The sequence below is a fragment of the Anolis sagrei genome, chromosome 3 (assembly GCF_037176765.1).
Source record: "Anolis sagrei isolate rAnoSag1 chromosome 3, rAnoSag1.mat, whole genome shotgun sequence".
NCBI classification, from domain to species: domain Eukaryota; kingdom Metazoa; phylum Chordata; class Lepidosauria; order Squamata; family Dactyloidae; genus Anolis; species Anolis sagrei.
In genome coordinates this window covers 51394765-51421466 of record NC_090023.1, presented here as the reverse complement: position 1 = coordinate 51421466, position 26702 = coordinate 51394765, and the positions used below count along the sequence as shown (strand labels likewise).

The window sequence follows — 26702 nt, the reverse complement described above, 5'->3', positions numbered from 1 at the left end:
AGTTGCTTGAACACAGGATAAACTGTAAGAAAATAAGAAGTGCCATAGCTTAATCACATTTTTTTTCTTATAACAATGTTCTTCTGATACAGTCAATCTATTGCTCTAAGGCGTTCAGGCCAAAAATCTTCCTACATCCACAATACATCAATTTGGTCATAGAGCTAATATATCCTTAACAATGTCTATGTTACAGCTGGCTAAACATGTCAAATATCTTAAATAAGTCTCAATATAACACATATTAATTGTATAAATATAAATGAAATTAAAGAGATATAAAGGGTTCATTAATGCTTATAAAGTTAATGAAAATCACCTTACCGCTTGAAAACATGCCAGTTTTTTAAAGTCACTATTTTCAGGCTGCTGATCCCTAGACAGTAAAATGCTTCCAATTTGGGTTCCTTTCTCCCCTTCATAACTGCTTGTACTTTGCAAGGATTCATAGTATATACTCTTAGAAGATGACTTCACACCATGATCAAAGTCTTGCAAAAGCTGAGCTGAACATGATGGACTGAAAGACAAGGCTTCTTTTGTGCTAAATGTTTCCTTAGAAAGAAAACGTGAGTGCTTAGAAAGCAAAGCCTTCTCATAAATGTCTTCAGGGACTATACTGGTTGAATGGTCTGCCCAGTGACTGGAAATACAGGCTTCTTCTTCTTCATCCTCCTGACATTGGTCACTAAATTGTAACCGTTCAGACACTGACTGCAGAAGTGACAAGACAGATAAGGATTGGTTATTTCTTGTTTTTTCATTCAGATTATCTCCTGGTGAGTTGTCAGTGGAGAGCAAATCCTCTTGGGAACTGTCATCTTCATATATTGGAGACAGAGAGAATGGGTACACCCTGAATCGCTTCGCTTCAACTGTCAGAAATGATTCTGAACTGGTGCTCTCTAGCATCTGATTTGACTGGTCATTTTCCTCAAAAGGGAAAATGCTCTTTCCTGTTCCACACATCACAAAATGCTGACTATTGTCCAAGGGGAGGTTAGGAACATAGAAGTGCTTCTCTGGTTGTTCTACAGAAAAGGAATAACTTTCATCTCCATCTGTGTGAAGAGCATCTTCATACAATATAGTGAAGGAAGAATTGCCTTCCCATTCTTCAGGGGCAGAAAAAGAGGACAACTTTGGGGATATCTCCCCATCTCTGTCATCATTAAAATCTACATAATGCGCTTTGAGCACATTACTGATACTCAGATCAGGTCCAACTACTGCTCCGTCTTTGTGGAGAAAATCTGGATTCTGGTCAAACTTTGTAGAGTTGTTCATTACAGATACCTCAGTCATACTGCACTCAACAGTTTTATCCTGTAGCATTGTGCAAGACTGGTTTATCTCTCCCAGGTCCCTTTCATTGTTTGTCTCACAGTGATTTTGATTTGGTTCTCTCACAAGCATGGCACTTTCATCTTGACAAATATATTGAGGCAGCTCTTTTACAACATTACTTTCAAGTGAAGGTTCACATTCATCTTTGGATTTGCTAAACATGCAAGTATATGTATCAACATTTGGATTAAAGGGTGGCACATTCTCTGGCTCAAATTGACATGTCATTTCCACTTCAGTCATAACAGTCTCTCCATTTACTACATGTGAAGACTTCTCAGATTTACCCGTAGCTGTTGAGATATTGATATTGTCATCTGCATTTATCATTTGTGGAGTGCAAGCAGCGCCTTTATGATTGTTGCTCTGGCCTGTTTCCGCATCACTAAACTCTACTGCAGCAGCAGGGTCAGACCATTCATCTCCATTTTTTTGACATGGAAGCACATTTTTTGTTACAATTTTTCCTGTTATCACCTCTTTGTTGTCTTTTTTTATATTAACATACAAAGGTGATGAGCATTTTTCTACCTCTGGCTCAATGATTATCTTGTGTATTTCACTGGGGTATGCTGGAGTTAAATTCAAGGGTTCTCCTATTATTTCAACACGTTTAACTGTTAATTCAGTGTCAGTGCTTCGTGTTTCCAAAACTTCAGTCTGAAGGTCAAGATTTGCATTTTGAGAAACAGCCTTTCTCATCTGGTCCTCTCCCAGATCATACATTAGTTTTTGTTTGGCTGCATTAATAACATCATCAATTATTTCTTTTGCTATTAGTGCTATTGAACTATGTAGGTCAGGATTATCTGTAGTATCCATTGCTATCATTTTATCTTGAATATTTATGCTCAGTGTGCCTTCCTCTTTAACCCCAGAAATCTTGTTGATACAACTCTCATTAAAAGACTGTAATGATGAATTCTTTGACTGAATTCCTTTTGATTCTGACAGCTTTTTTATGATGTTTTGATCTTTCTGAAGGCTGGCCTCTAATAAATTGTCCTTAATGTCATGAGTCTGGCAGACGCCAGCTGTTTGCTTTGATCTTATTTCTTCTATGGCTAAATGCAGAACTGAATCAACTATTTCATCAGCCTTTTTAAGCAAAACCGTTAAGTTGTGGGATTTAATTTGTACTTGCTTTCCTGTTTCAACATATTTCCGTGGTTCCTCAAAATCCAGGCTGCTTGATTTTGTAATTGCTTGATCATTGCTTTCAGTAGGGTGCTCTGAAACATCAGTGAGACAATGAAGCTTTAGTTGTCCTGAAGGTGTTTTTTCATCCTGTTTGCTCTGATGTGCAGCAAAAGACAATCCTAATATCATCTCCACAGGTTCTATAGCTTCCATATCATAGGCAATAGGTTCTAATAATGGGGGTGGGCAGACTGCTTTAGTTATGAATTCAGAGGTTAGAGAGTCTGATTCATGCTCAGGTGAAATTTTGTCTAGAGCATCTTCAGAATTCCTAGGCAGAGAACCAATTTCATCCAAGGAAACGGCATCTATTGTTTCACAAGTCGGAGAAGAAAGTTTTGAAGTGACTTTGGGGCATGTAGTAGATGTAGCAGATGTAGAGTTACACATATTTTCAAGGGTAATAAGGAAAGGATCCTCTTTTAGCAGAATCGAGTCTACTGAACCAGTATCCGTCACAGTCCTCCTTTCTTCAAGACATGAGCTAATCTTATTCTTAGTATCTACCTCAGAAGAATTTGAGACAATCTTAGTTTTAAGGGTGCTATCAGTTTCCAGAAAAGAATCAGAAACACCATCTGTATCCTCAGATCGACCATCCACAGCAAGCAGTGTGCTCAAAGATCCAGAAGCTTTTTGTTTTGAAATAACATGTGTATTTTCACGTGTAGGGTCAGAATCTATGTTGCCATACTCAATCTCTGCAAAATCAATGATAGCTGGAGCTCTCGTACACTCACCAACACCTTCTTTTTCATGACACAAAGAATGTGAAGTCTTCAACAAACTTTGATCTTCAAAATTAGGCACAGGTTTAGACACAGTGTCTAAACTGGTATTATCCGCTTCACAAATGAAAGGCTTATTGACTAAAACACGTAATGAATGAGAAGGAAAAACAGATGAAGAACAATTATTTTCTGGTTCGACAACACTAAAGTCTTTAGAAAGGCACATTTCTTTAGAAGGAGGCATTGAGATGATCTCTTTAGGTTCAAGAACAACAAGATTCATTTGAGCTTCAGTTTGATTCACTAATGGAATATTGCTTTCTGTAGCCATGATTAGGCTCTTAATTTCAATATCTTCTGTGTTATTAAGAGGTGAAGAAATATAGTTAACCATGACACCAGATTCTGTGTTATTTATAAGCGCTGTCTTTTCCAATTCAAGGGTAGGAGAGGAAACATCTAAATTAATTGTTGCATTAGTCAGAGTTTCATCCTTATCTTTCTTGACAAGATGATGGGAGCTGCCTTTTTTATCCTCAAGCCTCTGGAGATAAGCATTTGTCATCAACCCAGCTTTGTCAGTACTGGTATCTTTTACTTCTAATGCAGTAGCTTTCATTTCAGCCTTCATATTTTCATATCTGATAGCTAACATAGAAGTGTTGGTATTGCCTATTGTATCATTAGGCAACAACGTTGTTATTCCAACATGCTCAGACTCCACAACAGGCACACATAAATTCCCTGTGGGAAAGCCATCAATTCCAATCTCAGAAACTGCAGAAGGGCTAGGACTATTTTGTATACCTCTAGGTACGGCTGACATAACATCTTCTTCACTCTCCGAACTTTTCCTGAGAACATCCATACCTTGAATTGTGTCTGAGGGTTGGACCAGAGTAGATACATCAGCTCTAACTGAGACTGTATTGGCTTTGTTACTGTTAATTTTACAGAATGCAGTATCTAAATTATTTGGTAAAATGTTTGGAAGGCTTTGTTCATTCTGTTCGGCCACGGCATTCTTGAATAAATCTTCATTTTTAATTACCGCCTGGCTAGTTGCCTTACCACTGGCAATTGTGCTACTCAAATACAATTCCTGGTTAGTTGATTTTAATGTGAATGGGTCTTCAGTCCAATTATTACAGCAGTATTTATGTTCTACCAATTGTTGTTCATTATTAAATGGGTCTACTTTGGGACGAGATGGAAACTCAAGTTGCGTTGTTTCTTTTGTTTCTGTGTTAGAAGAAGTACAAAAATGCATTTCTTTTTGAAAGCCAACAATAGTAGCATTGTTTGATGGGTGCTGCATTTGTATTTCCTCAAACACCTCCCCTCTCTTTTCAGCCAATCTGTTATTTTCTAGACTCATTCTAATAGGATCTGTATTCTGGCAGCTATAACTGCCTTCCTTTGGCAACAATGTTGGCTCCAATAAAAGGTTCCCATTAACTTCTGGTGTGTTTGAAAAAGATACAGTTTTCATAGAAACTAAATCTTCAGTCCAATTGTTGATGGTTTCCATTTCAGTCGACAACACACTGTTCTTTAGTTTGCTACTATCAAAGATGTCCTGAGAAATGTTTTGTGGATCCATTTCCACCTTAAATGTGCTTGAGTGTGAATCTTTTTCGACACCTTCAGTACCAGCTTTTGAATTCTTCTTCAATAAAGTTTCTGTTTGTCTTATGGTCATATCCGAGTCTGGAATGTTTACTATCTCATTTTCTTTGTTTTCAAGACTAGAAATATTGCTTGTAGCTTCTTTTTCTTGCTCTAATTCTGCTTGCTTTTTAAGCAATTGTTTAATTCTTGTAGAGCCTCGGTAAGTTGCATAAGTAATTGAAGCTGCACCCAATTCATGTGTTGTTTTTCTGAAACAACAGAAATATAATGATTGGCATATTAAGAAATATTCCTAGGACATTCAATGTTACACAACTATTTTTACAGAGAAATGTATGAAGAGGAAAAAATATCTGTGTAGATTTGTATCAAGCTGAAAATGCAATCTGGCTATTACTACAAATACTTGAACTGAGTTGAAAGTAATAGGGGACAATTAGCCAAATTATTTATTTCTAGAACACAAAGATCTAGTCAAATGGGGAGAATACAATATGTTGTTCACAAATATATTTATGATTTACTGAATTTTAAATTAGGATTTATTTATTTACCATATTTAAATCCCACCTTTCTCACCCCGGAGGGGACTGAAGGCGGCCTTAGAACAGGGAACAATTTGATGTCATACATATAAGTATCAAATAAACAATTACAATTAGGATCAACTTTCTATCTATTCTATCTATCTATTCTATAGGGCTCTTTACCCTTACTGTTTTATTTATTTATTTAGAACATTGATATTCCGCCCTTCTCACCCCAACGGGGACTCAGGGTGGAACACAGCATATATACGGCAAGCATTGCATGCTGGAACATAAAATAACTATAAATGTACACAAACACTAAAAACAGTTACATCTACTTTAAATCAGTTGTTCAAAACCATCTCAAAACACCATGCTGGTAGAGTGGGTTTACTATTATTGCCTCATTGCACTGTCCCAAAGGCTTGGTCTCACAGCCAGGTTTTTACCATCTTTCTGAAGGGCAGGAGGGAGGGAGGGAGGGAGGGGTGATCTAATCTTGCCTGGAAGGGAGTTCCATAACGGGGGGGGGGGGGGCAATCACTGAGAAGGCCCTCTCTCTTGTCCCCGCCAATCGCGCCTGTGACGGTAGCGGGACTAAGATCAGGGGCTCCCCAGAGGATCTTAGTCTTCACAGTGGTTTGTAAAGGGAGATGCGTTTGGACAGGTAAACTGGGCTGGAACGAGACAAAAAGTCTTATTTTTTTCAATTTTGAAGAGGACTGACTGACATGGACATGCATGCTATTCAGCATCTCATCATTCTGACATAGCATTCTATATGAGAACTTGTACTTGGATGCAAAATTGCTTGCATTGACAAGTACTAAGTGAAGTGATTATGAAAAACTGATTTAGTGTTGCATTTGATGCTATGTTCACACTTGTAAGTTGTCAGTTACTGGGAATGAAACACATAATGAAACTGAGGTATGTGATTACTGCAACATAATTTCAACATTTTGCAAAATGTAATTGTGGTGACTATTCATAGCTCCAAAATAGAGTCATTCAAGGACTTCATTGTGCACTTAGGTGGCTCACCATGTCATACAATGCAATTCATGTGCAGAAGCTTTATGGATTAAGCTACAATTTACATGTGCTTAAAGCAAACTTCACCACTGGACCAGAGCTTGCCATGAGCCCAATAACAAGGGAACATGGACTAGGAATCAGTTCTCTAAAACCTATGGTGAACCTAGTGCTTTTCAGACACACTTTATCTGTAGGGTTGCAATGTCATTGCATACATGGGCTCAAAGCTCACTCCTGAAGATTAAAATATATTTTATGAAATGAAACATAAAGTCGGCAAATAAAATATGAAGTAAATATGATACATTTGCTTTGCACACCCAGTTTAAAATCCTAGATAATACGAATGGGTGTTTGACAAATGCAGCCGGGACAGATTATATTACTCAGGTGCCACCCACAGCCTCTAGAGAGAAAGAAAATAGATTATATATTCTAACATCTCCATCTGTCCAGTCTCTTGAGTTGCATAGATATGAAACATTAGGTGGTCAGTGTTCTGCCATTCTTGTGAAACCCATTACACAGATATCCAAGCTATAAGATTTGGGAATAATTGATGTCCATTAAATGAAGCAACATAAAAAATAAGATATCAAACTCAAACTTAATAATTATGTAATTTGGAGCTGTTAATTTATTCTTATTTAAAGGTGCATAAAGCACACACAAAGCACTGGGAAAAGAGAGTCAGATGTTTTTCTTTCAAGTTAACTTACCAATGCAATAAAACTGAAATTGGTGAAAGTCCTGGGAACCAGCTGCCTAATGTAAGTAAAAACCTACGCCAAGTCAAGCCTCTCTATCCTGATTTCAACTCTCATCCCTATTTACTGTAAACATACATGGTCATGCAGTCTTTTGCTTGATCACTAACACTTCTGATAGACCAAAGAGAAAATAATACCTTCTACCAAAGATAATTGCTCAACTGCAGTTGCTGGTTTATTCTCTCTAATGAAATTGTTCCCAAGATTAAAAATTATCATAAGCAGATACAGCCTGTAATGAAAGGAACTGCTCTTTCTCTACATTGCCCCATGACCTCAATTCGGTGTTTTGGGGGTGGGTTGGAGGAATCTGACTGAATCACATTTCTAGAAATCAGTCAGATGGGGATACAATGTAGAGTGTGTAACAACCTGTCTTAAATCTAAAAGAAAATGTAAGAGCCTATGTGAAGGGAATTATATGAACTGATGAAACTGAAAAACACATAAAGTTAATGTTGCCTCCCTTTTTCCCATTTCTTGTAGTAGTAGTTCTTGCTGCTGAGGAAAGTGGCAGAAAGGAGGTGTGCATGCCAATGGGAAAGTTTTATTTATTTATTTGTCTTATTTATATCCTGCCTTTTTCTACCCCAAAGGGGACTCAAGGCGGCTTACAAGTGGCACTTACATAATGCCTTAAAACATACAATATTGACTTTAAATAAATTGGATTAAAATTAATACGTACTAAACACAATAAAATACATTCCAATGTTAAAAATACGCCATCCATGGATCAGAGTCTAAGGTCATTCCGTAGATTGCACATTATTCCACATTAAAATTATTGCACTGCATTAGTTTTCAGAAGCCTGCTCCCAGAGCCAGGTCTTTACTCTCCTTATTTATTTATTTATTTATTTATTTGGGGTTCTTTTACCCCGCCCTTCTCACCCCGAAGGGGACCCAGGGCGGCTTACACAGTAAAGGCACGATTAGATGCCAGCATCACAACAATCATCACAACACACAGTAAAATTCACAGTTACTAACAGCTTCATGCATTCATGCATTATTCCAGTAAAAAATCAATAAAATCAATAAAATCAATACAAACCTAAATTCCTCCCTTACATTGGCAGTGTTTGCTGTCTCATAGATCCGCTTTTAATACCATTTCATCAATCCTGCTGGTCTTTAATTGCCTGGTTGCCCAAAGGCCTGGTCCCATAACCAAGTCTTCACCCTCCTCCTGAAGGAGAGGAGGGATGGTGATGTTCTGATTTCCCCGGGGAGTGAGTTCCACAGGCGAGGGGCCACCACTGAGAAAGCCCTGCTCCTCGTCCCCACCAGCCTCACTTGTGAGAGTGGTAGGGTCGAGAGCAGGGCCTCCCCAGATAATCTCAAGCTCCGAGGTGGGACGTAGCGGTGGGACGTTCTGAAGGATAGGAGGAAGTGGGCTGATCTAATATTGCTTGGGAGGGGGTTCCACAGCCGAGGAGCCACCACTGAGAAGGCTCTGTCTCTCATCCCCACCAGCCAAGCTTGCAAAGAAGGTGGGACCAAGAGCAGGGCCTCCCTAGATGATTCAGGCCTAAGTTAACTAGCTGCACATGCTTTGGGTATAAAGAGAAGAGAAGCTGTATTTAATTTTATGTTGACATTGTTATCACAAAATGTTTCTGAAATTAATTATTAATTATTTGTATAATGATGAGACAATTAAAAATTAAACAAGAGATAGTGCTAGAAGACGAGATTCACAAATTGAACGGCACTCAACAAGCTACTGTGATACAGCACAGGACATCTATGAGTAGTGCTGTGGCTAATGATGGAACTGGATTCAAGCACAAAGAATGTCCAGCTGTTGACATGCTCCGTGGTGAAAGACAGGTCTGAAGCTGTACAACACCTATTAAAGATGTCATGGAATGTGAAAAGCATGAATCAGGAGATGCTAGGCATAGTAAAACAAGAAATAAAGCATAAATATTTTAATACTTGGGGTGAGCGAGCTGGAGCATTTTGAGTCAAATTAAGAGTTTTATTAAGGAAATTAAAATCAAAGAAGAAATGGGGCAATGTCTGCTATGAGAAGTAGCAAAAGCAGTCAAAGGGTATAATGCAAAGTCTCAATGAATCACATCAATAGAATTTCAAGAAGAACTATCAATAACACTATAATCCAAGGTTATCTTCCCAACTACAGAGACACAAGAAGACAATGACAAAATTGAATTATTATATGCTGGAGTCCAGGAGGAATTTATCACACACCAAAACAAGACTGCCTACTAATAATAGATTATTGGAATACAAAAAATAGGAAACAAAGCAGAATCAAAGATGATGATCAAGATACAAAGCAGAAGAGGGACTGACTAAATTTTGCAAGGCCAAAAATTTGTTCATTGCAAGTACAATCTTCAAGTAACTAAGAAGTGATTGTATACAACAACATCATATGATGGACAATATAAAAATCAAATAGGTTACATAACTGAAGGCAGGAGATGAGAGCTTTAATTCTCTCTGTAAAAACAAAACCAGGAACAGATTGTGGTATAGACCATGAACTACTAATATAAAAAATAGAGTAAAGCTAAAGAAGAACATTAAGCTGACTATAATGCCAAAATACAACCTGAAAAATAAACCTATAGAATTTGCATTAGTAAACCAAATTACTAGGAGCAAGAAGAACTCTGGACTAACACTTTGTCAAAGAGGAATGTAAAAGACTCAGTGGTTCTCAACCTGTGGATCCCCAGATGTTTTTGGCCTTCAACTCCCAGAAATCCTAACAACTGGTAAACTGGCCGGGATTTCTAAGAGTTGTAGGCCAAAAACATCTGGGGATCCCAGGTTGAGAACCACTGCCTGAAGTAAAAAGGAAAGACAGGACTCAATGGACATTACAGAAAACTCTTTAAGCAGATAAGGACAGATGAGAACCAAAAGTAAAAGGTGACAGGAATAAAGTCAGAACCCTGAATGCAACTGTTCAGCAACTTGTGCTTAGAGACATGGAGAACTATGATAATAATCAATCCAGAGAAATAGAAGGTGACAACAAAAAAGGAAGAACAAGAGACCTTTCCCACAAGATCTGAGAAATCAAAGGGAAATTTAATTCAAGTGTGGAGGTGCTCTATAACTAGCAAACGACCAGATTACAATGCTTGAAAGAATACTGGGAAAATCATATAAGTGTGACAGATTCATTCAAAGGCAAACCATATGAAAGATAAATCTCCAGTTTTAGAAAGTGGAGAGGAAACTGCAATGAGAACACTTGGGAAAATCAAAGCACCTGGAACAGATAGCATAACATAGTTGCTTCAACATTTGAGACAGCGTCTCTGAGGTTTCTCATTCATAGCTTGCTTATTCATAGCCAAATAGATAGCACATGACAACAACAGCAACTAATGGAAAATAACATCAGCCACTCCCATAAAATCTAGCAGAATATGAAGTCTTGGTCTTGAAGGACACACAGTTTTCAAAGCAATCTGCTACCTTGTTTTATTATTATGACTAGCTGTGCCCTGCCACGCGTTGCTGTGGTCTATAGTAAAACTTATCAAAGTTGAGGTAGATATCTGGACTATTATGTGTGTGCAGCGGCGGGGGGAATGATGGAGCCTGGGGTTGCGTGTGTGTGTGCAGCGGCGGGGGGAGTGATGGAGCGTGGGGTTGCGTGTGTGTGTGCGGCGGCGGGGGAAGTGATGGAGTGTGGGGTTGAGTGTGTGTGTGCGGCGGCGAGGGAGTGATGGAGCGTGGGGTTGCGTGTGTGTGCGCGGCGGTGGGGGGAGTGATGGAGCGTGGGGTTGCGTGTGTGTGTGCGGCGGCGAGGGAGTGATGGAGCGTGGGGTTGCGTGTGTGTGTGCAGCGGCGGGGGGAGTGGGATTGCGTGTGTGTGGCGGTGGAGGGAGTGATGTAGCATGGGGTTGCGTGTGTGTGTGTGACGGCGGGGGGAATGATGGAGCCTGGGGTTGTGTGTGTGTGTGCGGTGGTGGGGGGAGTGGGGTTGCGTGTGTGTGTGTGCGGCGGCAGGGAGAGTGGGGTTGCGTGTGTGTGTGCGGCGGCGGGGGAGTGATGGAGCGTGGGGTTGCGTGTGTGTGTGCGGCGGCGGGGGGAGTGAGGTTGCGTGTGTGTGGCGGCAGAGGGAGTGATGGAGTGTGGGGTTGCGTGTGTGGGTGCGGCGGCGGGGGGAGTGATGGAGTGTGGGGTTGCATGTGTGCGTGCAGCAGGGTGTGTGTGTGTGTGCAGGAAGCGGCGCGGCGGGGCTTGGAGTGGGCATGGCTTCTGCAGAGGAAACGTTGGCCAGAAGGCTGTGTGCGCACGCCAGGGAACTTGCGGCTGGGCACCAATGCGCATGCTCAGTTGTTTTGCCGTTTTGTGAGTGTGTTGTTGTGTTGTTTTTCATTTTGAGTAGATATGTTTGTACCTTGTGGGTTGTGTTATGGGCATGGGAATTTTGGTTTATTTCGTTGGGGTTTTTTTTTAGTTTTGTTGTTTTGCCGTTTTGTGAGTGTGTTGTTGTGTTGTTTTTCATTTTGAGTAGATATGTTTGTACCTTGTGGGTTGTGTTATGGGCATGGGAATTTTGGTTAAGTTTCGTTGGGGGGTTGTGGAGTTTTGCTGTCCGGTTGAACCAACCTAACAGATTTATATATATAGATTACTACTATTTATAAATGCAACTAATAATTACTAAAAAATATCTTTACCCACATGTTTATAAACTAAAACATATAACAAAAAAGAACTATTGCTGCAAAAATTACAGAGATCCACACTCTGCCACTATTTCTAAAAGGTTCAGTAGGAGAGCAAGCATTCAAGGACGGAAAGAACCAAATGGCCTCTCAATTGGAGAAAGAGAAAAGATCTGGCTGGCCCATCTCTCCTCCTCTCTCTGCAGTAGCCAGGTGGAATTACTGCTGATACCTATCAGTTGAAGAAGAGGAAATTGCAACAGGACTTCCTTTGTAGCAAAGGATTAGCTGGAGTATGAGCAATGCCACCTAGTAAATGATTAGCTGGAATAAGAGCAACGGTTGATGTTCTTTAATGCTGACAACTCTGACTCTTGATTAAGTGAGCACAACAGGACTTCTAACATAATTGTGAAATACAGAAATCATAAGCATAAATACCTGATGTGAACATTTGTACCTTTATCTTCAAGTTACTTGTTGACTTATGATCCTATGAATGTCATAAGGTTTTCTTAGGCAAGGAATATTCAAGAGGTGGTTTTGCTAGTCTCTTCCTCTGAAATACAGCTAACAGCACTTGTTGGAGCTCTCCCATCCAAGTACTAATGAGGGCTGATTCCTACTAGCTTCCAACATGAGGATACCCTCTGAACATTTCACCGTATACATTTTATGTATGGCTTTTCCAAGCTTTGCCTATTTATTTATAATATCATAATAATTGTTGAACTTGAAAGTGTTTCTTATATTTCACAGTGATAAAATACACAGGTTTTTTTGAAATTCCATTAAAAATTGTAATACCAAACTTTTCCTGCTGGTAATATTGCATGCAAATTTGTCTTATTAGAATTCTATTTGGAGAAATGTCCCTCCAAATATGACATTTACTATTCAGTTCTTCAACTGGTAAGCTATTAAACTCACAATGACTAATTAAAAATCTTAAAATATTTCTCAGGGATAACTGTTTAAATCAGCCAAGTGGATTTGCTTGTGGGATATTGTGGCCTACATCCATTGTCCCCTGTAAACATGCTGCAGGCTGAACTCATGATTTCCATCTTCTTTGGCTCAAAGCCTGGAAAATGAAGTCTTTGCCAACAGCAAGTTCTTTTACGGATTGCAAAATTAACCTCAGATTGCACAGGTCACTGAGTAGTGTAAATTTCTAGTTCCCTTAATAAATATTGTTAAAAAGATGTGTCATTGATTTGGAAATACTAAAAAGGTAAAATAAAATGACAACACTCTTGTCTTTCTATAGATTATTGGTTTCTGCTATGATTTATTTCTCTGGTGATATGTTGTCTAAATGGAGTATTAAAAATTTAATATTCATTTTAAATATATACAAATTACTAGGATATTAGTAGAGAAAGTATATAAAACTTCTTATATTTATAATAGCTTGACTACCAGCAGCTCTAGATCATAGGTTTTCAGACTTTCTTCACGGTAAGTACAGAATCAAGGCTGTATTAGAGTATTGCAGAACAGGATACAGATTCAAGAGAAACAAATAGAACTGGACAAATATTTTATAGACTGTTTTCTACTTTTAACATGACAAGGTTCATAACAAATAAGATACAATATAGTAGCATTTAGAAGGATACAATATACAACAATACAAAGGTAAAGGTTCCCCCTGACATTAAGTCTAGTTGTGTCTAACTCTGGGGAGTGGTGCTCATCTCCATTTCTAAGCCAAAGAGCCAGCGTTGTCCGTAGACACCTCCTAGGTCATGTGGCCAGCATGACTGCACGGAGTGCCATTACCTTCCTGAAGAAGCAATACCTATTGATCTACTCATTTTTGCATGTTTTCAAACTGCTAAGTTAGCAGAAGCTGGGGCTAACAGTGGGAGCTCACCCCGCTCCCTGGATTTGAACTGTCAACCTTTCGGTCAGCATGTTCAGCAGCTCAGTGGTTTAACCCACTGTGCTACCAGGGGACCCAAGGACAAACTCCATAAAACTATTAAAAACTAGGGATTACCAATAAAGAAAATGCCTAGGAGCTTCATAAAGATATTTCCAAAATATGACCCTGTTCAGCCAAAAATATAACCCTGTTCAATCAAATCCATCTTGCTATTTTCATCTAACTCTATTTAAACAATATCTTTTTTAGTTTTTTTTAGACTGCAGTTAAAAGGATATAATTAACATTTGCTTAGATCACAGCCCTGGCAGGGAGTGCTATATGAAGTTTCAGAATAAATCAAAATCACTTAGGCTATACTGTCATCATCAACATGGCATGAAGTACAGCCATAGATCACACACTAGTGTAGCCTGTGAGGTTGCCGAACCAGTTTTAATGTTTGGCAGTTATATGCAAACAGTTTTTGTGGTCCAAGAAATTTATTCAAATGATCAGAACTGTAGTTCCCTATAGTTTTAACTACACTTTGAATAGAATACTTTATAAGGTGTGTCACAATATGTTATTTTTTCAAGAGATGGACTAAATGGGAAAACAAGATCTGATTTTATAGAGCTTGGGTAAAGCTATCCAGATAATGTTTCATTCACAGAAACAAAACCATTTAATCTAAATCAGGCTGTAACACAGACAGGGGAACAAGAAAAAATATCACAACACTAAACATCAGATAAAATAGAATATAAAACCAATGCATATTAAAATCCATCAATACATATTTTTAAAATATAATATAAAATTTACAAATGTGGGTAGGCCTGCTAGAAGAGACTGGTATTTACAGTCCATTTAAATAAAGACAGCATCTGGAGCTGATGGACACCTTCTAACTGGTCACTTCAACTTCTTGGGGTGGCTAAAAATTTCATCTAACAAGCAACCCAGTCTGGGCTGAGTGAAGTAGGAGGATCTGAGTGTACGGTGCAGATTACATAGAAGAAACCAATCCTGTAGGTAACCTGTACCCAAACCATGTAGTACTTTAAAGATAATAACCAGCCCTCTGCCCAGAAACTAACTAGCAACTAGCGGAGTGATTATAATACTGGAGTTACATGGTCATTCCTTCATGTTCATCAGGAGAGGCCCTGCTCGTGATCCCACCCGCCTCACAGGCGCGTTTGGTGGGGACGCGGGACAGGGCCTTCTCTGTGGTGGCCCCCCGCCTCTGGAATGCCCTCCCGAAAGATCTCAGACAGGCCCCCACCCTGGCGGTTTTTAGAAAAACCTGAAAACCTGGCTATTCCAACGTGCCTTCTCAGATTAGGAATCCCCACTACCAAAGCCCAGAAGCACTTTAGTAGAACCAAGATCACTCTCAACGCACACCGCACTTATATCTTAATCTTATATCCCTCCGACACTTTTTCAGCACTTTTAACCCTGTACCCCACCTCAGCCGGCTCAGTTTTTTTTTTTTAATAACGTCCTGTTGTATTGTTATTGCCTTTGTTTTCTGCTTTAACTGTTTTATTTTGCTATGTATTGTATTGTTGTATTGTGTTGTGCTGGGCTTCGGCCTGTTGTAAGCCGCATCGAATCCCTTGGGAGATGCTAGCGGGGTACAAATAAAGTTTAATAATAATAATAATAAAAAATGTTCCATGGCTGATATGTTTTGAACTAACTGAGGTTTCTGAACTTGGCACAGGGGTAGACCAATGTGCAGCACATTGCAGAACCCCAGCTTTGAAGTTACTAGTGTAAACACTACCGTCTGTAAGTCCTCCTATTCTAGGAAGATGTGGAGATGGCACAATAGTGGAAGTGTATAACAAATACTACGTAGTAAGTGTATTAGTAAACATGCGGCATAAATGGATCTTGACTTGCTACAAAACGGTCTTCATGCAAAGTTGCACAGCTGTCAGTGTTGAATACATTGTAACCCTGCTAGCAAAATGAAGCTACAGTTGCTGGTATGCTAAGAAACACTCTTTCTCATGGTGTGCCTTTACAGTCCTCTGAGAAAGGGGCACCCCTATATTTCTGTCCCTCAAATTGCCTTGCCATTGCTTCAGTTTATATTAACTGCAAATGTATGTGACAGTTTGGGCAGTATGCTTTCTGATGACTTGGAGTTGTAAATGTAGCTTTCAAATACAGGCATAATGTAATTAATTAAGGCACACACCTATAAGCTCTCTTTAGTATGCACACCGCTGTGTACATTTCATGATCTTGGGGCTATGGTTCTGGCATACACATTGTCTTTTAACATTACAGGCTACTGAAAGTATACAGTGCACATTGGCTGAAATTTCCTTAGCATAATACGCTGAAGCCTATTGGTTAATCGTAACTAGAATACAGCCATGGCACATGTTGAAAATCAATGATGTGGATTCACTAGAAAAAGCTAAACTGAACATGGGTTGTTGTAGGTTTTTTGGGCTGTATGGTCAGGTTCTAGAAGTATTCTCTCTTGACGTTTCACCTGCATCTATGGCAGGCATCCTCAGATGCAAGCAAAACATCAGGAGAGAATAGAACATGGTCATACAGCCCGAAAAACCTACAACAACCCAGTGACTCCGGCCATGAAAGCCTTCGACAATACATTAAAGTGAACATATTTCTCAAAATTAATCCCAGTGTTCTGACTAATATTACATGATTTGGCATGCTTGATTTAAATATTAAATTTATTTTTATGTGAAAATTATTTTGCTGAGATATCTGTAATAATGTAAATCAAATAACTACACCTCAAAGCATACGATGGTTAAGGACACATATCTAAATAGGGTTGTTCCTGAGACATCTTATGAAATCAGATTAATCTTCTTTTGCTGCGATATAACTGTAGTATCTTCAGCTTGATTGACTTACACTCTGCAATGCCTATCAGTTCAATTTCATGATGAAAAACCCAATTCAGTACAAACCATTTCAACACTTTATTTCACTAAAAGATGCATGTGGATCTCATACAGTCCCAACCTCAAGCCACCTACACTGTGCAAAGAAGTGATTGCCTTGTCAAGTAGTGCATCGGAAACCTATGGCCTGGAGGGAATACATTTTATGACTGTTAAGTATTTGAACCAGAATATGTTAGCAGAAATTTCTTTGGCCCCTTCCACACAGGTGAATAAAATCCAACATTATCTGCTTTGAACTGGGATATATGGTAGTGTGGATTCAGATATCCCAATTCATAGCAGATATTGTGAGATTTTCTGCCTTGACATTCTGGGTTATATGACTGTGCGGAAGGGCCCCCAGTGTTCACTATTTTCTGTACTGCTCAATATGAAGGTATTCTATAAAATAATAAAATGATATGAAACTGAACTTTCACCACAAGAGATTTCTAGCTGGGGAATAGATGTGGGTAATTTACATTTTACAGACAGAGTCACACTGATTATCTACCATAACTACAGTAGAGTCTCGCTTATCCAACCTTTGCTAATCCGACGTTCTGTATTATCCAATGCAGTCTGCCCCCTGACCGGATCCACAGCTGTTTCAATACAGTGCAATGTTTTGGTTCTAATTTGTAAATACAATAATTACTACATAACGTTGCTGTGTATTGAACTGCTTTTTCTGTCTATTTGTTGTAAAACATGATGTTTCGGTGCTTAATTTCTAAAATCGTAACGTAATTTGACATTTAACAGGCTTTTCCTTAATCTCTCCTTATTATCCAACATTTTTGCTTATCCAACGTTCTGCCAGCCCGTTTATGTTAGATAAGCAAGACTCTACTGCAGTGGTTCTCAACCTGTGGTCCCCAGATGTTTTGGCCTTCAACTCCCAGAAATCCTAACAGCTGGTAAACTGGCTCTACTGTATTGTTGTTGTGCACCTTCAAATTATGGCAACCCCAAGGTGAACCTATCATGGGCTTTTCTTTGCAAGATTTGTTCAGAGGGTGATTGCCTTGGCCTTTTTTTCTGAGACTCAGAAATGTGATTTGTTTAAGGTTACCCACTGGGTTACCATGGCCAAGGATTGCTTGAATTCTGGTCTCCAGTGTGGTAGTCCAATGCTCAAAACATGTTGATTCTCAACTATTGAAGCTAGATGTACACCCATACAGATGTTACATATCTGTTGAATCTACTATATCCAATTAAACGTAATATTTTGATGTTATTAATCTGTTAAATATTTTTCCTATACTGTTCTTAGCAGTCCATTCTCCAAATTTTAACCTTCTCCTTTAGGTTTTGTAAATACTAGTGAGCACAGATCTTTTCAAAGTTATTTGAAAAAACATAATATTAATATGTTCTTTATATGACTGGCAAAACCCCAAAAGGAGCTATAATAATTCCTTCATTCTTTCCCCTACTCTTGCATCCTTGGTCCCCAACCCATTCTACCCTGGTCCTTAAATAAGTGTCCTGCTCCTATAAAGATTGGGTCTCTTTGACAAGAGGAGGGATGTAATCTGACAAGTAATACCACTTAATTCCAATTTGCAAAATACTATTTAATAATAGCAATTAAATGTTACTCTGATAATTATTGTGATTAATTCATTTTATAATATGCTGTCTCTTTATTTAATAATAAATAAACAAACTAACTTATGATCTACACCGAGAACTTACTCTGAGCAAACGCGCTTGTAACTAAAGTGTAACCAAAGTGTACTGGACTGAACAAAACCTATTACTTGATAAGGCTGTGGAAACACATGGTTATTTTGTCTGAGACTTTTTCTTGGCATTGTTAGACTCAGAAACTAAGCTGTGCCTTAAGATATTTAGTTATGTGATTGTGATAAAAAAACAATTAAGAGTCACTGTAACATTCCAATACTGCCAGTATCCTTCAGGAACAAAAACAATGCTTCTCAAGGGTTTTTCGTAACATAGCAATCAATAGAACGTTCTTGCCAGATCCTGTGAACACAAACGTGGCAGGACTTTAAATTAGATTAGATTGGTACTTACTCAGGTGATTCAGGAAATTTCTCTCTTCCTTTGTGTAAATTCTGTAATCCAGAATTGGGTCGTTTAACAAAGTTAATGTCTTCACTTTCGTCTGAATGTCCTTGTTTACTTTGAGAAGTTGAAATGACAAATATTTCTGGCTCAATGTGTCCACTTTCCTGATGGCTCGATAAACTTGCAAAGTCTTTTTCAGCTCTGTCATGTTCATTTCCAGAAGCAAGTTGCTCAGTTTCTTTGAGAGATGATTTTGATGAAATACCAAATAAACTCCCAAGATACTGGAAAAATCCTTCTTTGACCTGTCTCTCATTATGAGTAGTTTTGGATTCATGAGCTAAACTAGGAAGGCTATTGGCTTTCTTTATTTCCTCCTGAGTGGTGGATCTGCTCAGATCTTCTGTAGACAGATTCTTATTTTCACAGACTGCAAACTGTGGGGAAAGGAACAGAGGATTTTTATTAATAACTATAATAATATCTTGCTTTTTCTCCAAGAAGTTCAAGACTAGATTTTATTTGTGTTACGCTTCCATTAACTCTGCAAGATAAATTGAGCTCAGAGGTCTCGGGCAGATCAGACTGGTTCAAAATCATGGCTGACATTTATCACTCAATCTAACTCCCAATGCACCACCCTTTAAAACAAACTGATAGGGAAAATGAATGCATTCAATTCCACTAAAGTGGGCCCTTGGTATCATTTGGGGGTTAGTTCCAGGATCTCCCCCCGCAGATGCTCAAGTCCCATTACATCTGTGATTTTAACTTTTGTGGATTAGATTATTCATTGATTTGACTGAAAATGTTTTTTCTAGGAATCTATAGATCCTCAAGTGCATCTCTATGGTGAACACCCTTTAATCACTCTAGAGTGAACACCTTTCTTGGAGTCTCTAGGTCTGTGGTTCTCAACCTGGGGGTCCCCAGATGTTTTGGCCTTCAACTTCCAGAAATCTTAACAGCTGGTAAACTGGCTGGGATTTCTGGGAGTTGTAGGCCAAAACACCTGGGGACCCACAGGTTGAGAACCACTGCTCTAGGGCCTCCCTTACAATTTTATGGCCAGTATCTCTAAGTCTCCTTCCCGAAGTGGCCCGAGAGAACACCATGGTTGATGATATTCAACACTGCTAGAACGTCCAGCAGAATAAACAGGGAAATACTCCCCTCTGCCCATTTCCCTGCATAGGTCATTTCCCAAGTTGTCTCCATCCATTGGTCAGGACTGAAACAAGATGGAAATGTATCTAGACAATCTATGTTATCAACAAATCTTGCCATTACTTGAGGTACACTGCTTTGAGTTCCCCTGGGGGTGAGAAAAGTGGTATATAAATGCAGTAAATAAATAAATTAATACTTTCCCCAACATGATAGCTTATACACTCGAGCTACAAAGTCTACAAATGGAGCTAAAAGGTCTTGGACTGCATGGACCACCTGAACTTTATGAAACATCTTTGGTTTATTCCAGTTCATCAGAGGCAGTCAAAAAAATTAAAATAAAAGAAGCCATCAGCAGTACAACAGGAAAAATATATAGTTTCTCCTCTAGGGCTCCATTTAGCCAACATAAACTGCTCGTTCCCATGGAAAGAACTGAGGCAAGAAATATTGCATATAAAGGCAATACTGTTACAGAACTTTAACAAATAATTTTGAAGGAGCTTCTCATCTAAAAAAAATTACTTCCTTGGGCCCTGTGTCAGATAAATGACAGCAACAACACTAATAATAAATCACTGTAAAATAAAATATTCAATAATCAATCGCCCTCACAGTTTTAAATTGGGAGGGGGCAATTGCGGCGGGGTGTTGGACTTCCCCCCCCCAAGGCTTTCACGTCTTTTAGAATGAGGCAACATGTTAGTGATGCGCCATCTCACAACAATGCTTTTTTTGTACTGGTACCATGAGGCAACTCAGGAATTTATGGGCGATAACTAAATGTACCAGTGTGATTAGTCCAGAGACAATGAAAAAATAGTGTCAAGCAAAATTGTAACGCAGTAGAGAAATGGATTATGAGATGAGATATTTGGGGCCTGTAGGTGGCACACAATCCTGAAGGTATTTTAAATAGTAATCAACCATAACTATCATCATAAGCACTACATCTCAAAGGAATGCATAACCTGTTTAACAAAGATATATAAAGTGACAGGCAGAATAGCAGGATGTACCAGCCCTCTGCTTCATACAGGGTGCTACTTTTGACAATACTAACACGTGCTACTCTGTAGTACTACAGCTATACCTGTTAGCATTCTAATTATTTCTCATTTCTTGCTTGATTGTTTCTTTGAACATAACATTTTTCCTTGAAAAACAATGCAGCTATAGCGGCTGGTTCTTATAAACCTAAAGTGATTAGTTATTCGTCAAGTTAATTATGTTCATATGTGTTCACAAGGCTGGGCATGGCCATGGACCACTAGAACAAGCATCCTTCCTTCTATACAACTAGCAGTTGAATTTTGCTAGTTCTCTGCTTTCACTGTGAAGCAGTACATAGTGTTTAGAGCACTGGTTCTCAACCTGTGGGTCCCCAGGTGTTTTGGCCTACAACTCCCAGAAATCCCAGCCAACTTACCAGCTGTTAGGAGTTCTGGGAATTGAAGGCCAAAACATCTGGGGACCGACAGGTTGAGAACCACTGGTTTAGACCTTAGCTCTCACCTGGTTTATAAATGGTTGATTTCAAGCCACGTGTTTTCCATGTGCGATTTACAAGTTCTTAACATTTCTCAGAATCAGTGTCTGAAAAATGTGAAGAAGTTGTAAATTGTACATATGCATGTATATTAATGTAGTTTAGCACTGCTTTAACTGCCATGGCTCAATGCTTTGGAATCATGGGAGTTGTAATTTTACAAGCTCTTTAGTCTTCTCTGCCAAATAGTGTGGGTAAGTCACCAAATTGCAATTCCATAACATTGAGTCATGGCAGTAAACATGATATCAAACTGCAGCAATTCTTTTATGTTAGATGCACCCTTAGTAAATGTGGTAAAAAAAGAAACCAATCCCGGTCAATTAAAGCAAGTAAATTAAAACCACACCTTCAACAGCTCTGGAAGAGGGTCGCTTTCCTTTCTCTCGTTCAACACATTTGTAGATTCATTTGCCTTTGCTTCAAAACTGGGAGGAAAAGAAGAAGAAAGTCTGAGTTTACTTAGAACATTTCAAAAACAAGAATAAGGATACAAATGCTTTATTTTATTCCTTCATTATGCTAGCACCTTTACTTAGACAGCCGCCTAATCTTGGACAAAGGACCTCCTTAAGTTTCACCATCGGAAAAACAGAATGTAGCTTAGTCCCTATAATTTCTATCAGAAGCAAGTTCTAGGACATTTCACCACACAATGCTGCATATAACTGCTTTTTCCTTAATTTAATCTAAGCACTTAGTTTATTTTGACACTCTAATATGATTTTAGATGCTTTTTACAAAGCATCAGAACTCAAGAATATTTAGATGAGATTAAAATAAGGAGAAAGGGAATATTAAACACAATGGATCAGTGGCAAACCAACACAGTTCCTGCCCCCACCTGAACTAACCCCCCCCCCAAATTGTGTAACTCATACTTAATATCTATGCCAAAATTGTTCGTGGGACTTTGACCTAGAACACATTTGAGATTCAAGATATTGTATAATCTACACTGGCTACAATCAAGAGCTGTTGAGTGCACTTAAATCCTGAGAAAATAAATTATGATTTAACTACACAGAACTTGTGCTTAAAGTTTGGGCATTGTTTTTACAAAACCTTGAGTATGTTGCCAACTCACTTGAACAGCAAGAAAGATACTGTCTTTAATCCAACATAACTGCTTTAGAAGAAGAAACAATAGCTATCAGTTTATTCCCAAGTTATGTTTTCCATTTAAGTGAAGTTACCTTACAAAGGAGAGAACATTAAGTGCCACAACTACTGATATAAATTCATGCTTGAGATAGGTGAAGAGGCAAAATCAACTCTATGACCCAGATCTATATAAATAAAAATGTAATGTTTGTTTGTGGGATTAACATATTGTAGCTCAAAAACCACTGGACGAATTGACACCAAATTTGGACACAATACACCTATCAGGCCAACGAGTGACCATGATTCATAAAACACTGAAAAACACAGCAGAAGAAACTTAAAAAGCCAAACCCCCCCACAAAAATTACATTACAACGCATGACAAAACCATACACACACACACACATATATATGCACACACACACATACATACACGCAAACACACCTATACAAAGACACACAAATATATACATACACACATATACAAACACAAAAAAAAACCATATACACAGACTGGGTCACAGCAAGGCGTGGTAGGGGACGGCTAGTTGTAATATAAAGTTCTATGAACAATGTATTGTTGAAGGCTTTCATGGCCGGAATCACTGGGTTGTTGTAGGTTTTTTTGGGTTATATGGCCATGGTCTAGAGGCATTCTCTCCTGACGTTTCGCCTGCATCTATGGCAAGCATCCTCACACCTCATTACCTCTGAGGATGCTTGCCATAGATGCAGGCGAAATGTCAGGAGAGAATGCCTCTAGACCAGGGGTCCACAAACTTTTTAAGCCGAGGGCCAGGTCACAGTCCCTCAAACTGTTGGAGGGCCGGATTATAATTTGAAAAATAAAACATGAATTCCTGTGCACCCTGCACATATCTTATTTGTAGTGTAATAAACACTTAAAAACAATACAATAATTAAAATGAGGAACAATGTTAACAAATATAAACTTATTAGTATTTCAATGGGAAATGTGGGCCTGCTTTTGGCTGATGAGATAGGATTGTTGTTGTTGTTATGTGCTTTCAAGTCGTTTCAGACTTAGATTGACCCTAAGCGAGGGCCGGGTAAATGACTTGGAGGGCCGCATCCGGCCCCCGGGCCTTAGTTTGAGGACCCCTGCTCTAGACCATGGCCATATAGCCTGAAAAAACCTACAACAACCCACTTCTATGAACAATATCTACAAACAGAATGTTTTCCAGTATTTTGAAAGGAAAAAAATGAGAATATTAACTATAATTTATATTCTTAGAGGATACAAAGTATTTATTTTGAAATCAGTGTAAAATCATGTGTGACAATTTGTAAATATTGTTTATTTATAAGGAATCACAAAAAATCACAGCCTAATGCCAGGGGCTGCCCAGGTTGAAAAAAGAATAGCAAAGTGGGAGGAATGCCTTGGGGGCTTCATCAGAAATTCTGATGGTGGTCCGCGAGAAGGCCTTACTGGTGCATTATTTAAACTGCTATGTTTATTCATATCATGATCTGATCACTATACTCAATATATCCCATATGCATGGGGGTATTGGAGTAACGATACAAAAGGTTTGCTAGGGCAGACGCTCTTTCACTCAGACTCAGCCCCCCCGAACCAAACCCCCCCCCCCCCAAAAAAAACCAAAATCCTGGCTACGGGCCTGAGCTCAGGTTGGGGACAATGGGCCATGGAGAGGGATGGTTGTGGCGGAGAATTGCAAGGGAGGGGAAATGCTGAACATCAACTTACACCTATTAGTTCCCCCTTACAAATTTCCAGTGATCTGTTTTACTTCATTAACCTTCCATTCAGCTAACAGTTGTAGGTTTTTTCAGGCTATATGGCCATGTTCTCGAGCAGGGGTCCTCAAACTAATGCCCGGGGGCCGGATGCAGCCCTCCAAGGTCATTTACCCGGCCCTTGCTCAGGGTCAACCTAAGTATGAAACTACTTGAAAGCACACAATAATGACAAAAAACCTATCTCATCAGCCAAAAGCAGGCCCACACTTTCCATTGAAATACTAATAAATTTATATTTGTTAAAATTGTTCTTAATTTTTATTATTGTATTGTTTTTAAAAGTTTTTGCACTACAAATAAGCTATGTGAAGTGCATAGGAATTCATTCATTTTTTTCCGAACTATAATTTGGCCCGCCAACAATTTGAGGGATTGTGACCTGGCCCTCTGTTTAAAAAGTTTGAGGACCCCTGTTCTAGAGGCATTATCTCCTGACGTTTCGCCTGCATCTATGGCAAGCATCCTCAGATGTTGTGAGGTCGAAAAAACCTACAACAACCCAGTGATTCCAGCCATGTAAACCTTTGACGCTACTACGATTTATTGTCGAAGCCTTCCATGGCTGGAATCACTGGTTTGTTGTAGGTTTTTCAGGCTATATGGCCATGTTCTAGAAGCATTCTCTCCTGACGTTTCACCAGCATTAATGGCAGGCATCCTCAGAGGTTGTGAGATCTGTTGGAAACTAGGATATATCACAGATATATAAACCCCATTTTCCTAGTTTCCAACAGACCTCACAACCTTTTAGGATGCCTGCCACAGATGCAGGTCAAATGTCAGGAGGAAATTCTTCTAGAACATGACCATATAGCCCGAAAAACCTACAACATGGTGCTACAATTGTAAGTATTCATTTTCTATGTCAGAGCTAAGCAGTTTTTCCAGAACCAAAGACCAAATGTCAATGGTATAATGTGAGACAAAGAACTGCAGACAATATTTACAATATTTTGAAATAGTTTATAAGTAATGTAATTTTTAAAACCCTCTATGTCTTAGTTTATCGTGTCAAAAGCAAATTCAGAATATACTGCAAGTCACTTCTGGTGTGAGAGAATCGGCCGTCTACACAGACATTGCCCTGGGGACACCTGGATGTGTTACCATCCTGTGGGAGGCTTCTCTCATGTCTTAGTGCAAAGACTCTAATTTTGAGAAAGTGGAATCAAATTAAAATATACAAACTATTAATACAAGCTTGATGGCAAATTGCCATCTCATACCCTGAAAACGCTAACTTCCTCTGTAAAATATACATGCACACAATTAAACCTTCAACGGCTGTCCAAGCATTTGACCAAGAACACTTCCCTAACTTTGTTCTCTATAACAATCCCTCGGATGTGTAAAGAGAAGGCCCATCCCCTCTCTTCCTTTATTAAACTGTCACACCCACATCGTGTACACAGAGTCTGTTTGCAGTGTTAAGTTGCAATGCTTAGAACTTAAAGAGACACAAAGCACTTAAGATCAACAGCATTGTGTATTGATACTAGCAACATAAATGGGTGGCTATGGGAAAAGTAAGCTGTGAATATGTTGGGGAACTATGTTTGTAAACAGGCAATCCCAGGGTTACAAACATCTGACTTACATACAACTCATAGTTAAAAATGAGGTGAAACTACAGGAAGTGGGAAGAATTCTACCCCTAAAAAGGGAAATTTACTCATGGGGAAAAGGTGTCTCCACTGAAGCTGTATCACCAATCCTTGTTTCCACAACAAGCCAATTTTTTCAAAATCACAGGGGCAGGAAGTGAGGTGAAATCTTTTGAAAAGGGGCACAAGCAGCAAAACAAACACCACAAGAGTTTTAACTGTTTTTATATGCATTTTAGAACTTATTTATTGTATGTTGTTTTATGATGGTATTTATTGTATTGTATAGCACTGAATCTTTGCTGTTAGTCGTTCTGAGTCCCTCTACGGAGGTAGAGAAGAACGGGATACAAAAGTTCTAAATAAATAAATATGCTTTGTAAAGTGTGTGTGTGTGTCTGTCCGTCTGTTCGTCCGTCCATCCATCCGGCTGGAGTTATGCTTTAAAAATGTACCTGTTCTGACTTACGTACAAATTCAGCTTAAGAAAAAGCCTGACTGTACTTCTAGACCAGTGGTTTCCCAACTTATGGTTCATGGACCACCAGTAGTTCTAAACTGTTGTTTTTGTGAATGTAGACACTAGGCATTTCTGATGCAAAGCACCAAGAACAAAATCAGTATTTGCCATGCCCTTCTTGATCAGCTTTATGTTTATTTCTTCAGTTTGAATGGAAAGAACACAGAAATGGTTTACCTTATGAC

At 38.9% G+C, this 26702-nt stretch overlaps 1 protein-coding gene across 1 annotated transcript in view; it reads right to left on the bottom strand.

The window, feature by feature from the left end:
• The window catches only part of CRYBG3 (crystallin beta-gamma domain containing 3), an 82303-nt gene that overhangs the window by 45643 nt on the left and 9958 nt on the right, over nt 1–26702 (bottom strand). Inside the window, exons 2-4 of the mRNA XM_060770604.2 lie at nt 21845–21923; nt 18783–19213; nt 325–5158 (exon numbers count right to left, since the gene is read on the bottom strand). Coding sequence (XP_060626587.2) covers nt 325–5158; nt 18783–19213; nt 21845–21923 — 5344 coding nt within the window. The remainder of the gene's footprint in view (nt 1–324; nt 5159–18782; nt 19214–21844; nt 21924–26702) is intronic.